This window comes from Daphnia pulex, chromosome 9 (assembly GCF_021134715.1).
Source record: "Daphnia pulex isolate KAP4 chromosome 9, ASM2113471v1".
Classification (NCBI taxonomy): Eukaryota; Metazoa; Arthropoda; class Branchiopoda; order Diplostraca; family Daphniidae; genus Daphnia; species Daphnia pulex.
The window spans coordinates 5,861,908-5,878,732 of NC_060025.1; the positions used below are offsets into that span (position 1 = coordinate 5,861,908).

General features: G+C 35.9%; 1 protein-coding gene, 1 long non-coding RNA gene and 1 other non-coding gene across 3 annotated transcripts; all 3 read right to left on the reverse strand.

The window, feature by feature from the left end:
• Nucleotides 1-2,214: 2,214 nt before the first annotated feature.
• LOC124202478 lies at nt 2,215-4,085 on the reverse strand. The gene is made up of 2 exons (XR_006878177.1): nt 3,872-4,085; nt 2,215-3,007 (listed from the first exon to the last, which is right to left on the reverse strand). It is a non-coding gene; the product is annotated as an uncharacterized LOC124202478 (long non-coding RNA).
• Nucleotides 4,086-6,745: 2,660 nt separating this feature from the next.
• On the reverse strand, nt 6,746-7,516 carry LOC124201644 (granzyme M-like). The gene is made up of 4 exons (XM_046597807.1): nt 7,328-7,516; nt 7,134-7,243; nt 6,951-7,086; nt 6,746-6,883 (listed from the first exon to the last, which is right to left on the reverse strand). The coding sequence occupies exons 1-4, from the start codon at nt 7,514-7,516 to the stop codon at nt 6,746-6,748; spliced, it is 573 nt and encodes a 190-aa protein (XP_046453763.1).
• Nucleotides 7,517-10,299: 2,783 nt separating this feature from the next.
• Trnac-gca lies at nt 10,300-10,371 on the reverse strand. The gene has a single exon. It is a non-coding gene; the product is annotated as a tRNA-Cys (tRNA).
• Nucleotides 10,372-16,825: the final 6,454 nt, after the last annotated feature.

The window sequence follows — 16,825 nt, forward strand, 5'->3', positions numbered from 1 at the left end:
TGGCCTTAACGTGGTATTGAAAATGAATAACGTAGTATTTTTATCGCCACATCTCCTGCCTGATCTTTGATTGGTTTTCAATTTTTTTTAAAGCTTTTTTGCTGTTTTTTTATATCGTATTTTTTGAAAAATCTTATATTTTTTTAAATTTGTATTCATTGTAATAATCTCTCGTTTTATTCCGGTTTTTACGAAGCTTTAAAAAGGGGATCAAATAAAGAAAAAGAAATGGCTGCACCCAATAAAAGCCAAAATGAAGACCCATTTTTGAATCTCAAAGCAATTGAAGAAGAAGTAAATTAAGTCAAGAAAGATGTTCTCTTTGCCGAAAATATTCAATCAGTCCTGAATAACAAGGTAAAATTAAAATATATATTCACGAATTCTCTTTGTTCTGGTTTTTATTGTAACAATAGGTTTAAAAGCTTATTGTTGCAGAAATAATAGCTGGGACTGATAGTGTCATCCCGCTCAGATGTACTTCTACTACCAGATGTTGTAATAAGGTATGCTCACTTATGTTTTCGAGTAGGGTAAAATACTGATTATTGGAGTATAACTCTTTAATTATAATTTTTTAAACGGTGTAATGTTTTTATCAATTCTGTTTCTTAAATTTTGTATGAGCATACACACAAACCTTAATACATAATTCATGAAAGGTGAACACACATCGACACAGGCACAATTTGATTTGATTATATCAATTCTCCCAATTTAATTTAGATATTTGGTAACTTGATTATTTGATTTTTAATATTATCAAATGAAAATTGTTTTTCTGCTTTTATTTATGTTTTATTTTAACTACTTAATATATAAATATTTAGCGTTGAATCTTGTGTTGGTGTGGAATTGATAGAAGAAAATAAGCTGCAGCTTATATTAGATGAGACTAGACTGATAGTGTCATCCCGTTCAGATTCTCTTGTTCTACCAGATGCTGTAAGGTATATCCAGTAATGTTTTCGAGCACAATGTAGATTACTCTTTAATCATGATTTTTTAAATGGTGTAATTTTTTAATCAATTCTGTTTCTTAATTATATTTTTAATGAGCATAAACACAAACAAAAACACATCGTCACTAATTGGGTGCACACAGGCACTGTATTATTTGATTATATTAATTCTCCCCATCTAATCCATATATTTGGTAACTTTATTTTGATTTTTTACATTATCAAATGAAAATTGTTTTTCTGCTATTATTGATTTTTATTTTAACTACTTAATATTTAACTATTTAGCTATGAATCTTGTGTTGGTGTGGAAGTGGATCAAGTGGTAGAAGAAAATAAGGTGCTGCTGGACGAAGGTAGTGTTTTACTCTACAATAAATTGAGAGCGGATGTCAAAGAAGTAATTCTTAAAAAAAAAGTTGTGAAATATTTCTTCCTTGTAGATGAAAAGGTAAGTCTTGACCAGAGCTGTATTAAGCCCAAGGTAAAAGTTAGTTTTCCCCTTTGTTTGTGGAACTGATGAGTTGGGAAAACGTGAGCGCAATCTTAAATTCGAGCACTTTTGACAATTGTATTTTTTGTTGAATAGGTAACCAAACTAACAATACAGTTTTCTCATTCGGACTTCACTGAGAGTTCTGCTGAATGTGTAAGCTCATCTTTAAACCCCAACATCCAAAGTTCGGCGATCCATTCCCCCGATTCCCCTACTTTCGGAACATTATGATGATAAAGATAAAGAAAATGAACTCTTTATGGAGGAATCGTCCCCGGCTTTTCCCCCTAGCCCAGGTGTTTTTTTTATTATACGCCTCATGAAATATTTGCAGGATATAAATTTGGGCCCCCCTATTTTCCTTAAGATGTTTTATTGTATGAATATTTGTTTTCGTTCAATCAAAAATGGCTGTAAAAATCAAAGTTATATATTCTTGTCGGAAGTAATACAATGTATTTATATTAAAAGTATCTTAATATATATAATTTGAATAAAACATGAATATTTTTAGTGAATACCAATTACAATTAAATTTTTTTCCACTAATAAAAGACGTTTTCTTTATCTAGGTTTTCTCGAAGCAAAGTGCAGAACTCATCAAAATAATGAATTATATAATTGAAAACTGTGTTCTAGAAGTGTTGGAAGAAATATGTGTCAAAGGATAAAGTTAATTTTTTAAAATTTCGATACTACCAAATTGAAAGTTTCAGTCATGTACCTTCACAATCGGTTAGCACCAGGAAACATTCATCAATTAAAAAACGTGTTTGTATTTTTCTTCGAAAAAAAAATCGTGACAAGGAAAACATATCACACGTACAGACGCAAAAAAAAGTTTCTACAAGTTTGTGAGAGCAGATGAAAAGATAATTGGTCTAACGAGGGTTGAGGCTTCATGGTTGCGATTGGAGATTTGTGTGAAAATCAAATTTGGTATTATAAAGATTGCTTTACAAGGTTTTCGTTCAAGGGAAACCAAAATCTACAAAACAGCAATTAAGTAGTAGCGAAACGATTAAAAGAAAACACAGCGAATGGTTGGAAAACCTTTTAGATATTTAACGAGTACATTGCTTTATTATTACCCATTGAAACTTATACGCGATGATTTCCAAATCGTTGCTCTAAAGTACTTTGTCACGAAATGGCTTTGCATGGCTGCAAGCCTTATCTCTGGTGTATATGAAAAAGAAATTGATTGAGCATTTTGGAGAGGACACACAGTGTCACAGCCAAGAAGGAATAAACGATCTCTTTTCATTGAATATCAACACATTCCATAATTAAATAATATTATGCAAATATGAAAGAAACAGTGATCAATACAGAGTTGGAAAAATAAGTATAATTTCTGTGGGCGTAAAACTCATTAGAGATGCCATCCGAAATATGACAACTTCAACAGACACTTACGACGTTGAATTCAACATTATCAACTTCAGAAGAAACTCTAGCGTTTGTGCCAATATCACAAAAATGTTATTATCAACACTGAACACCAATGCGATCGATAGCGGCCGGCTTCTGCACAGATTATCTTGGCCTAAAAACGAAAAATATTTGAAAATTTTAAGGAATTATTGCGAAAACGTTATAACAAACGATGGAAAATGATCAAAATTAGTGTTTGATGGTTAAGCTATTCCATCTAAAAAACACATGATGCATGTGAAGATAACAAAAACTGTTGGACCAGAAATCGAATGACATGATCCTAATTAACGCTTAAGAATAATTTATTTTCAATTCCAGAAACAAAAAAGGATTTATAATTGAACTAGAAGCCTGAATGAGAAAGGAGTAACTTCTTTTCATATGCAGAGCATGATTCCGACCTAAAAATATCAAATATCACATTATAATGTGCTGTAACAACAACTACTATTGTTATAGGGGAGGGACACTGATCTTCTAATCTTATTACTTCACTACTGCAATGAAAGAAATGAAGATATGTACATGGAAAGCGAACCTAAAGCCCAAAAGGGGGGGATATGTAATGTAACTAAACTTAACAAAATCTTTGGAAACAACTTCTGTAATTCACTTTTGTTTTACCATAACTTCATTAGTTGAGACACCACGTCTAAGCCATTAGGTAAAGGAAAAGCTATTCCACGGAAACTCCAAAATATTAGTGTTCACTTTCAAAGTTTGTTTAAAATTTTCTTCTTGTATCAATGGAAGAAATGACGCAGCTGGGGAAAGTGCTATGTGCATTGTATATGCTGACTAACCTAATGATGACATTAACTAACTTCGACACACAACTCTCAAGAAGAAAGTAAACAATAATGCTAGAGTTACGAAGTCCATTAAACCAGAAGAGATTCCTCCAAAAAAAGTATCTGTTAAGTTTCATAGTAAAAGTACTTAATTACAGGTATTTGTAAAAAAGTTTTATTACCAAACAGTTGAGTTATAATTATTTGTCGTGTACTGTACATAGGTGTAAATATTGTTGGGAGTAACAAATTTAAAATAAACTGATTATGGATATGTTCCTAAAGGCCCAATTATTCTTTTCTAACACCACAGATCTCCGACCAGTATGGCAAGCCGTTTGTGCCACCTTTAAAGGGAAATGTAATAGGTAATGGTGAAGTTAATCGTAAGGTAAACAGTTAACTAATGGGAAACGAAATGATTGTTTTAATGTGAAACAGGGAAGTAATGCGTACATTACCAAGAGTTTGAAATGCTAATTATTTATTTACACTCAAATTAATGTAATTATACGGCTTTAAGTATGAATTACATCAACCATTACAAATTTATTTGTAAAGGTTTATTTAAAAGAAGAAGTAATAATTTTTTAGACTTTTTCCAATCCCGGAATTAGAATGGTCATTCCATCTTGGTTGTTATTAGGTTTTGTCAGTAGTAACTCGACGATTTCGCCATCTAGGGGTAGGAGATGCGAAAACATTTTGGAATAAATGGTGATCCCCGTAGCGTCACCTATCAGTAGGCAGACAAGGCAGTAGACCAGGCGTTGACAGGCAGTAGCCTGGAAATTGACATTCGTTACTTACTTCTGTTCGGACACGTTTTTCGTTCAAAAGATTTTGTTCTACATTCTGCATTTAATAGTTATCATTTCTGCATATAATTCTTAGTTTCCATTTTTCCGTTCACTTCAATCATGGAGGTATCTCTAGAGAGTTTGCAAAGAAGAGAAAAAGGTTTGATTCGGATAATAACCTTGATGTGTTCAATACTGGTAAACTTTTATTCTCTTTTCAAAATGCATAAAGAGTAAATGGTAATGTTTTCATGAATTTGCTTTGTTTCGACCCCACACGTTTTTCAATGAAAAAATGAGAAGAAGGAAGTAAAAACGCGAGTTTACCTTTGCTACATCTTTTTCCATGTATAGTGGCAAATATTGTGAATATTGTGGAAGTATTAAAAGGATTTCAAATGGACAACTCCTTATAACCACTATTCCTTCCCCTTATTTCCATGATTATTTCACTAGATAGTCTGCTGGCCGCATACCGAACACCATCTGCATCAATCAAAAATACACAATATGCATAAATATCCATATCGAAATGAATTCAAAAATTTACAAAGTTATCAATTCATTTCCCTTTTTGGGTAATTTGTTAAAATATAAGGAATTTACAAGGTTAACTGCCGATCGAGGCATTGTACGAGTCTAAAAACTAAAAACCAGTATTTTCTCTCTCAATATTCCCTAGACGAGAAGTTCACTCCATCAAGGGGATGTATACTAAAACGCCGGGTTCGTCTGAAGCAGCTCAATTCATTTTCGCCGCACTTTCTTTTTTTTAACTCGCTTGGGCAATGGAATTGAAAATCTCTTCAGGCGACTTAAAAATCACAAGGCCAAGTGAATTGGGTAGGTTTATACGTACCTTCAATTATAACAGAATCGGCCGTTACGTAGACTCCATTGCTGACCGCGTAATTGGAGAACAATAGGACGTAGCCAATAATGATGTAAACGACACAGTGGGTTTTACTCATCCTGGTGAATTTGGCGCTAGGTGATTAAGAAATTGCATCGGCAAGAGAAGTTTTGTTAACTGTATTAATGAGAGATAAATGCAAAACTTTCCAGTGTAGCGCATACGAAAGTCTTCTCTCAATGTACTAGAGCTCTGATTTTCTTCACAGGTAGTCTGATACTGATTCATTTCACGTTTGTGTTCTAGAATTAGAATTGTTTCGCGTGAAATTCCCTTTCCGAGATATTCACCATTCCATTTTATTTGTTGACGAGAGGCATTTTTTAAAAATCTTACTTGTAGCCTATTAGATGGAATTTAATTTTATTCATAATCAACTCCTCCGGAACTCTGGAACTGAAAATACCGGCCTGAATCCATGGATTACCAGGTGACGACCGAACGAATATATCGGGCCACCACCATCAGCCTGTGACAATGAAATATGAAAAATCTTATCTAAATAATACAATACACTCGTAATCTCGTATACCACGCATAACCTGTGGATTCACAACTGGATTTTAAAAACTCGTTGAAGAAATGAATATTTATCATAGACGTCAAGATGCAATTTAATAGTATTTGAGACAGTATAGCCAATCGTATGACATTCTTATATTTATGAAAACTCTATAAGAGATGCTGATGCTGGGAATGAACACAAAGGAGACACATTAGCACCGTTGAATATTTGTTGATTAATTAAATAATTTAATTAATTCTGGTTTTCCCATGTGTTTCTTGATCCAAGGCAAAAATGAAGACACCCTGGTGTATACAGAACGATATTCTGCGCTTGCACATCCTGCAACAATAAAAACATATAGCAGTACAAGTCATATAAAATATTGATATGAGACTGTGTAATTAAACGTAATCGTCTGAATCAACTCATCAAGTCCAAAACTGACTATACCGGCCTGAATCCACGGAGAACCTGGTGTCGATCTAACAAACAGCGGACCACCACTATCACCCTGAAACAATTCAAGCATTTTATTCAATCGATCCGTTAAATAACAATATGCTCTTTTTCATTACGTTGCAGGATCCTATGCCGGGAGATGTGGTGCAGAGCATACTGCTTTATTTGATTACGAATCCCCGCAAGAAGAACAATAAGTAGCTTTTAGCGCATTGAGCCTTGCTAATAACTTCAATTGTAGCTTGCTGTAAGTTAGGTGATAGAGATCCACCTGGATTTCAAACAAAAAGACGAAGACATATACGGTGAAAACTCGTAAATTAATAAATTCGTTAAATTCAAAATCTCTACATTCAATTGCGATTGTGTACGACCTTCAGACGTCATTTCCCATCCAACTCGCCCTTTGACTGGCGTACTGGTCGTTGGAACTATCTGATGGCAAGGAGACGGGAGATATGGTCGACGTGTGAGTCACGGGTGAGTCCAGCGTCAAAACAGCGACGCCATTTGCCTAGTATGATATGAAACGATAATACAATGAATCTAATTGCGATTTTATGTGCTGTTAAATAACTCACCAAATTGATGTCGGTTAAAAATAACGGATGACGGGCTGCGCTCTTTACCTTTTTAACCACTTGGGCGTCACTGTCAGGGGTCCAAACGTGTATGCTCAATTCTACAGTCAATCGGATAATGTCCCACGGCCAAAGACTAAATATATTAGAAATGAAATTTGTGATGGAAGGATAGAAATTTGCCCCATGAATGATTTAGTTCTCCCATAGACACAGTGAGCCGCTGTCAGGACTTTAGTGGGACTAATTAGAGTTAAGCCACATCTGAATTGACCGTCTAGTCTTAGTATCCTCTGTGAAGTGAACCATTTAAGATTAAAAGGCATTTTCTTGATTAAATTATCTTTGAAAAAAATTAAGCTGAGAGAATAACTTACTATACCAGGCAAGGAATTCTTAACAGCTTCTGTTCCACCGATGACTCGATCGTCCTCTACGGTCAACGTTTGTGCCGATCCTGCACCAAAAGTCAATTGTTTGCTAGACGCACTGATGTCATTCTCATTCATTGAAGGTGATTTGATTACTTTAATCAACGAAGCATACGTCAATGAATAGGGCGACATTGATGGATAATGGAATTCTGACTGCAGCAGATCCAAATAAACCGGAGTCGTTGGGATTTTTTCATTCAAACTTCCGTCAGACAAAATAATATCGAGTCTGGTTGGATTCCATCAACAATTTTCGTAAACCTATTTAAATTTTACAGATGTCAATTGATGCTGGGGGAGACTAACAACTTAACGCGAGATCACATGTCTTCCGTCTTCATCTGCGTAGCGACAAATGTTGTACGTGATCGTGGCTCTTGTTTCCATCAGATTATTCAATTAAGGCGACTTCAAATTTGGGTGGAGACCAGCAAGGTTTTTTCCTCCTATTGTGGTGCGCCATCATTCGCCAGTAACCATATATGATGTTACTATTAGACAAACTATGCTGGTCGTATATGTAAGAGAACCTGCTTCAAGTCACGCGGTTAACACGCACATCACAAGCAAGTTTCTTTTTAAATTAATAACGAGTTCTAGGATTCTATATCTGCTTGCTTAAAGAAAGGACTTGCATCGTAACCTTCGCATTCCATTTTTACTTTATTGTTGGGGGAAATAGAAAAACTGCGCTTCGAGAGTATTTGTAATCATCCAAGGCAAAAACAGCTAAAAGTGTATAAGGCGAGTGGATTGAACAGATACGTAGCCTATCTTCAATAATGCCGCCCGTACGCGACAGATAGCTTAAAAGTGCTTGTTTCAGCTTAGAAAAATGGAAAAAATCCCTTGTTTACTAAAAACTTAGTAAGCTTAACTTTGCAACACACAGAACCATGAAATATGTAAGCTAAACGTAGCTGGTTCCGTGGTGAGCTAAGAATTGCTGTGTTTTCTGAAGCTTGATTCAGCTTACTCTCATCTATTCTAGAAAAAAGGGGGAAATAAAGAAATGGCGCGCGCGCACCTTTCTCTAAGCTAAACTAAGCTAACTTTTTTATTTCTAAGCTTTTTCGTAAATTTTGGGTCACCTATCCAGTTACTGATGTGATGAGGGGTTGCTGCGTTCTTTGTTGATCGTCACCGTTGGTCCTGTTGTGGCATTATTTGATATAATCAAATTTTCAATAACGAATCCTACCAAAATTACACCAGATATATTTTTCTCTTCTCTTCTTTTTCTCTTTCCCTTAATCCTTTTAATGCATCTATCACTTATTAAAATTACTTTTAAAATTTTTTATTGAATATATTACTCGATGTAATATTAAGCCTAAGTTTATATGGCTTGCATGTTTTTATTAAAAATACTTGCAATTTATATACGTATTTTATTTTTTATTTATAGAAAAAAAGCGCAGGGTATATCCGTAAGAAATTAGACTATAAAATAGTCAATTTAACGGTAAAAATAATAATTTAAATTATAGAATCTAGATTAAGGGAGCAGATGATGTACATATTGATTGCAGCAGCATGCTGATTATTGATTAGGATAAAAGTTAGCTGTTTTCGGCTGTGTTCAGCTTATATAATCGTTACTTTTCTAATCATAGCATAGAATAAGCTTACATTAACATAAGAATTATATAGCATAAAAACAAAAAGAAAATGTTAGCTGTTTTCAGCTTATTTTTTCCCTAGATGATAAAACGAAAGCTTACCCAAGCTTTTATTTTCATTACTTTTATTATTTCAAGCGATTTCAAGTAACTTTAAGAAGAATGAAAACCTAGGAAGAAAAAGTAAAAGTAAGTTCAAGCTTACTAACAAAAAGTATGACCCGAGTTTAAGTCTGCCTGGTAAAATACAAGTAATTTTCAGCTGAATAAAGCTTGACAGAAAAAATCATCGACGGAATAAAAAAAATCTAGCTACGCCAAGCAAAAAAAACCTAACTCTTTGGCTACTATATACAATACAAGCTAATGTAAGCTAACGTAAGCTTGGGAAACGGGGAAAAAAATAAAAAAGCACTTTTAAGCTATCTGTCGCGTACGGGCGGAATCATCCGTTACGTCGACTCGATTGCTACCCATGAAATTGGATAACAGAATAATGCTGGAAACAATCAAATAGAGATTTTGTCGTCATCGCAACCATTTTTGCAAAAAAAGAGTTCCCGAGTTCCAAAAGTCTTCTCGGACAATAAGATAAAGTAGCACCTATAGCGACAGTTGAACTGAATTGTAGATTTCAACAGTGATATCAATTTCCTTGTGACGTGTGCATCGAAGAAGCCCGAAGTTTTAAACATCGAGTAAGCTCAATTCTTTATAATACACAAGGACTTTGAACTGCTGCACAGGTTTAATTTCACGTTTTTTTTCGAAAACTCGTTTGTTCCCACCAAATATGTATGTGCTATAGTGCAGCAGCCGGCTTAACCGGTTGAGGAGATTTAAAAGCAAATCTTCGAATGGCTCCGACTATAAATACAACGAGCCACTGTCAGTATTTTGGACGGAATGTAAAATTAGGAGTTTTGACGCATCAGAAATCCCCGTCCAGCCTCTGTCATTTCAAGAACTTAAAATTATGAGAAATAGACACTGAAAAAGTAGTGTAAAATAAACTGTGCATGGTCGAAAGTGACGCCCAAGGCAAGGATTCGGTTTAGCTTCTATTCCACTGACAATTCGATCCTGTTCTAATATAGTGGACGTTTTAGCAGATCCTGCTTTGCTATTCGATTGTCTGCTCGACGCACTACTGGTATTCTCGGGAAATTGTTACTCTAGCCGAGGTAAATGAATGTTCAAAAACAATTCAACAAGGAATGAGATAAACTAATGGATTACACATACGAATTAATGAAAGATACCAACAACACACACATCTACATTGTTGTTCATAGGGAACACCCGGGTTTAAACCGGGGACAATCCGATCTGCAGTCGGATGCTCTACCACTGAGCTATACTCCCCTACTTGCATGAGGTAATGAGTTTTATGAGCTCGAGGAATGCGTCACTAAAATGAAACACGCTAGATTCCACAAGGCGGTTGAACGATCTCGTATTCACCACTGCTAATATCCACCCAAACAAAATTCAAAATGTTAAATTAAAATGAGATCACTTGTCTTCCGTCTTCTGCTCGGGTGGCAAATGTTGTACGTGACTGTGGAACTTGTTTCCATTAGATTATTCAACTGAGGCAACTTCAAAGTTGGGTGGCGACCAGCAAGGTTTATTCCTCCTATTGTGGTGCGTTGGCCAATTGCCATGATATTAACTAGACAAAACGCCAACACAACTTAGTTCACATCGCACGTTTAAACACTATATAGCTTAACATGCACAGCAACACTGTTGCTGCAGCAGTTCCTCTTTCAATAAAATTATACGATTTTATGTATTCTCGCTCAAGAAGGAACTTCAAAACGGGTTCATTTATACAATAAGCTTATCGTCGTATTCAAATTTTTAGTTTGTTGAGACAATATATACTACGCTTACACTACGCTTCATGAATCTTTCAAATCAAACAACAGGGAAAGATAAGTTCTAACAAGTGAATAAGGCTAGTGGATTGAACAAGTAGTCTACGCATCTTTAATAAAGAAGGAATCGTCCGTCTTTAAGACTCCATTACTGCCCACAGAGTTGGAAAAACACAGGAGAGAAGAATAAAACTGAAACGACGAAACGAACTGAAAGTTTGAAACTGACGTAACGGTGATGGAGTTGAAAAGACCGACACACCTCCAGAAAGAAAAAACATAGGGACAATGGATTATTTAAGAACATGGCGTCATTTTGGTTCCAACTTTAAAGGGAGAGGAAACAATTTTTCGTTTTTGTTAAAGGAATGGGTGAAGATCAGACAAATGTCCGACTTTGGACTACACGATAGGATTATTATGATTAAAATAATTACTTATATTTCTAAAACAATATACAATAAAATTCGCAAATGTCAAATTGGAAATATGATCAGTGTTGTAATTGTGTCATCATTGCTCGTAGAACAAAAAGCGGTATATAATTTAATTTTTATTGTTTATTACTTGATTGTATGTTGAATGAATTATACGGTAACAGATGTATCTTCATCAAAAGCAAGGTAAATACATTAAGACGACACACAATTGGAACAGCGCCATTTGCAGCGCTTGTTAGTGATAACATCCTTAGGTATTTTTTCGCAATCGATATGATACCAATTCTTGCAGCCTTTGCATTCAACGATTGTTCGGAAACGATCAGGGAAACCGATGTCATCTTCGCTGAAAGGCATTCTGCAATTGCAGAACAATGGGCACCTGTAAAAAGAACTAGGCCTCCAATTGCGGGACTTACGGGATTGAATGGAGGGGAATGGCTCAATTTTTCGGTTGCGACAACACAACAAGAAATGAGCTCGCAAATCGGATTGGTCGTACACAAATTCCGATGGATTTAACTTGAAAGCTAGAGCTGTTGCATTTGCAATAGCAAATAGACCGCAGCTGAAACCGTCTTTTTGTTTTTGAACGTTCATTATCGAAACCTTTAATACTTTGTTTTTTTTTTCAGGGGAGATTTGAGATACGGCGTAACTGGTGTGCCTGTGGGGCTCGGAACCCATAAGGCTATCGAATATCATGATCCCTTCTTGCTGGCCAAAGCCAGCCGCCGCCACCAACCAGTGATTGTCATTGTCATGAAATATTTGTATCCAAGTTTTTGAGGTTGACATTGGATATGCAAGTGACTGTCCCCACTGCGAATTGAAAAGTGCGCCAATATCAGGGAATTGGCTCCTATTGAAAATAAAATGGTTTTTAATTTACAGGGGGCTCCAGCTAGTTACTAAAACTATAGGGTTCGGTAAAAAAAATAATGGAAATCGCCCAGATGGCTTAGAAATACAAAAAATTCGAATTATCGTGCCCGATGATAAGAATGTTTGTGGTCGAGTTTTGCTGTAATACACGATGAATTAACGAACCTTAACATAGCCAAGGCTCCGTTGATATGGTGTGTTCCGAGCCATTCTCTTTCTTGTAAATCCTTTAACCCGTGTTGCTCCAGATATTGGTTGTCCCGAGGGTCAAGAAAAACATTTTCCGCACGATCCTGTAGCTCTTTGCAAATTTCAATTTCTTCAATCTCTTTTGCCACTGCCGATAGTACCGGTGCCACATTTTTTTAATATGGAGCCTATATAATGATAAAAACATTAATTGATATGTTTAATAACTTAAAAAGCTTATTGCTCTTTACCTTCTTTGAAGTTTTAATTTGTAAAATTTCCTTAGCGTCAGCAGACCGATCTTTCTTTACAGCTTTCAAATTGGATTGCGATCTCAACCGATTATTACGAAAACTTTCGAGTGTTACTGCGTTACCAGGTAACGAGATGGGAGATTTAATGTTAGAATTGTGAGATGAATTCAAACTGGTTTGAGATTCAGATTCTACGGGTGAACGTGCCGAAACATTTGAACTGTTTTTTGATCCAACTGGTGAAAAAGAAGTCCTTTTAGGAGGTGACGATACAGATCCTGATCCGAAGGAGAACCGAGCTGCCGAAGTAATTGAAGTGTTCGGAGATGGAACTGGTGACAAGGAAATCCTTTGAGTTGATGCAACAGATTTTGATGCGACTGGGGACCATGCTGTTGCCGGTTTATTGCCAAGTTTTGTCGGGACTGGAAATTTTTTCGTCTTCTCAGCATCTACGTCCAACTTACGTGGTTGCTTTCTACCTGATGTCTTGTCGGCAGCCTTGCGATTGTTTTTCAGTGCCATCGTAGTATTTTTCGGTTTCTTCGTTTCATGGTCAAATGACCCAAGAAAAATTTGGCAACCAATCAAATGGGCACACAAGTCTGTTGCGGGGCATGAGCATTTCAACGCAGAATATGTTTTAGGGATGAGTGTTACGATTCTGTTTTCGCTATTGGTTGTCCTTTTTATGACATATTCTCCTGGACTAACTCTTGTAATCAGGTCATCCTTGTTCAGACGTGAAGCTATCTCATGCTTTGTAAAATCAGCAAAATTGTCTTTTAAATTCTTGTCTTCTCCTGCATTTTGAATTTTCAATTGAATCTAAACAAAAAACAAATAAATAAGTAACAAAATCACAGAAACTAAATTAATTATATGCACCTCTGTTTTGAGCTTTGAATACACTGACATCATCTCCGGCACAATTTCTGATGGCGGTAAACATTTCTCAAACACAGGCTTATCTTTCTCTTTATCATAAAGCTAACAACCACAAAAATGAAAAGCGGGAATGTTTTATAAATTTATGCATGTTGATACCTTGGATAGAGACTTTTTGAGGGTCAGATCTCCCATAGCGTATCTTCCTCTTAGGATTTCTATGTCGTGGTATTGACATAATAATGAGAAGCCTCGAGCAATGACATCAACTGGTCTCTCTTCCCAGTCTTGGAGACGCTTCAAGACGCAGTTAAAAGATTCCGAGGCGTTGGTATCGCCGGTTAACAACCCATGCAATCGGAGTGTCCACCGACCAATGAAAGCTATTTTTGAGTGTATTTCTTTTTTGTAATAATCCTTAAACGCCTAAAAATACCGATTCGAAAAAATAAGAAAACATTTTTTTAATCTGAGGACAAAATTTGAAAAATGCTGGTAAAGGAACTTACTTGTTTCCATTGTTTTCCATCACTCAGGATCTCACTATATCTTTTATGGTATTTCAGCTCCGTTGATTTTTGGAAAAGTGAGCGTAAATCGCTCATATACTGATCTACTTCCTCTCTTTTCGTGATGCCTGAGCGATACAGTGCTCTTTTAGCATTTTCGAATAGGTGTCCCCAATCTAGATATCGCTGCATGTGAGGAAAATGGGTGCTTATGGCTGACACAAAAGCATCTTCTCCGTCAGTAGTGATGAAGGTACTATTTGAAGAAACCTGTAAAATTAATTTCTATGAATATAACACGAAGATAATGAATATAAATAATAGTATAGTCTATACCAAAGAAGGAAACCATTCTGCTATTTTTCTGAAAAACGCGTGATGAACATCCATCGTTTTCCTTTCATGCATCATCAATACAAAAGGCTTCACTGGTTCTTGATCGAATTCCAAGTAACGGACTATCAATACGGATACATAAATGTCTCCCAGCTTGAAAGTCGTATCGTACTGGAACCCAAGACTTCCAAGGTCGGGACGATCAATTAAGCCCATAATTTTTGAGGCCAGCGGCTCAAGATACATCATGCATATGAAATTAGGGTAGGTTTGTATGTGCTTCACAAAGTTAGATTCAACTGCCCCAAAATGTAAATTGTAAAACGCATCGCTACTCAGACGAAATTTTTGTCGTTCCATAGCTTGCGCATTCTGAACTTGTTTTATGTTACGGGGAGCCATCACTAAGTGACGATTTGCTTCTTCAGGAGCTTCGCAAACAAGTTCCTTATATGCATTGCATGGCGCACCTATACGTTGTTTGATTTCCTCTCTAGTTGATTGAGCCGTCATGGTGAAGTTTCTGTTTCTTTTATAAAAAATTTGTACAGAGCATGAAGAATATATCGAATATATAGAACCTCCATAATAACCCACGTAATACGCCAGCAGTCAAAATACAAATATAGTTAAAAACGATAACTAAGGCAAAAGGTTTCCCCCAAAAAATATAGTTTGAAAAGACCTACCTTTTTTCACCTTTCGCGTTTCCGTGCGCGAATTCTTTTTGCACGCTGGAATCACCGGTATACTGTATGAGATATCGTAATGGGTGTTTCGGATTCCAGTAGGCAATCCTACGGAACTCAAAAGATTCCTCCTTGTTTGGTAGCTGAGTGTAGAAATTGATTTTCTTGCATGGGACTCCATCATACTGAATAATGCTCCCACTCCTTTGTCTCCAATGCCAACCATCCGCTCTCCAGTCTGTATGAAATCAACCATAATTAATAGCTCATGATCATAGTTATCATAATTATTAATCAATTAACCATGATTACATACGACGACAAATCAATTCACAAAAATCTACATTATAAAAAAATAGTCTTCACACTTAAGCTACGCCGAGCAACGTTCATACACACTTAACTTCATGCACACTTACACTTAATTCGTTCACGTAGCTTAACTCGTTCACACAAAACAAATTTGGATCGAACTAAACAATATAGTAAATAACAAAATATACCTTGGGCATGGGCCTCTGAATTAGCCTCGAACAAGTAGAGCACTCCCCCTTCGGATCTCACCAAATGTTCCGAAACTGGAGGCAGAACTTCAATCTTACTCAAGACATTATTTTTTTTATAGGCCTATTCAAAGCTATTGCCTATTTATTAACTTTCCGGCTTTCCAAAGTGAATCCCATTTAGCCATGTCCTCTTTTTTCCTTCATTTCTAATTTTACGTCCGCTCTAGAATGTTTCATATTTTGAGTTGAAATCATTTGTTTCAGTTTTATCAAATATTATTCAATAGTTCGGTTTAAAAAGGAGAGAGAACGCATTACACAATACAGAAAAATTTCAAACATTGAGTGCAATTTTATACTATTTGTAACATTTGATTGATTAAATTGTAATTGTGATTCTCCCTTACATTGAAATACCTAAATGAATCCTTTAAAAGAATCATATTAAGCAACAGGCAGTTGACAATACCAAGTAAAAAAATCTGTTGTCGGCTGCTTGTTGCGCGCATATACTTTCTCTCACTTCGCGCGCATAATAGTTTTGAGACGCGCATTTCCCCCATGCCATGCGCGCATTTTAGTGTTTTTACGAGCATTTTCCCTTCGTCCTGCGCGCATTTTAGTGTGGTCGCGCGCAAAATTCCGGAAAATTTTGACGCGCATTTTAGTTTTTTACGCGCAAGAAAAATTCCGCGCATATTAGTAGCCGCGCAAAGCGCAGGCGCGCACGCGCATTTTAGTTACACCCTTGGATCAGAGGGGTTGCAACATAATGAAGACACATGATATCAACATCACTCTCATGATTCAGAATACCTGAATTTTCCATCAACCTACATATTTGAGAAAGAAATGAGTAACCGACAAGAAGCTTAATACTCGTAAAAAGGATGCCATATGAAATGTGGACTGAATAACGCGAGTGAAATTGTGTGTCATATGGCGGCAAAAGGATTTAATAACGCTTTGGAATTGGCCATGTGTTTCATGATAGGCAAAACTTGAATTGTATGTAAGTGACAAACAGGGTACAAACTTAGAAAATTCATCAATCTTTAAGTGAATACCAAAGCGCCATCTAAGAAAATATGAATAGTAAAATATTTCAATAACATATATGCTATGAGATCTACAGTACTACCTAGATAGTGTGAAACACTCAGAAGTACACCAAACTATGCTGGAAGACGAAAAACCTACATGTAAAATAACAAAATCATGAACATGGAAATTGTATTAA

Coding starts and splice junctions, on each gene's coding strand:
- LOC124201644 (XM_046597807.1), bottom strand. CDS start 7,516: ATGTCGCCCTATTCATTGACGTATGCTTCGTTGATTAAAGTAATCAAA. Junction 7,244..7,327: donor AGAATTCCTTGCCTGGTATA/GTAAGTTATTCT, acceptor TTCACTTCACAG/AGGATACTAAGACTAGACGG. Junction 6,884..6,950: donor TTTTAACCGACATCAATTTG/GTGAGTTATTTA, acceptor ATATCATACTAG/GCAAATGGCGTCGCTGTTTT.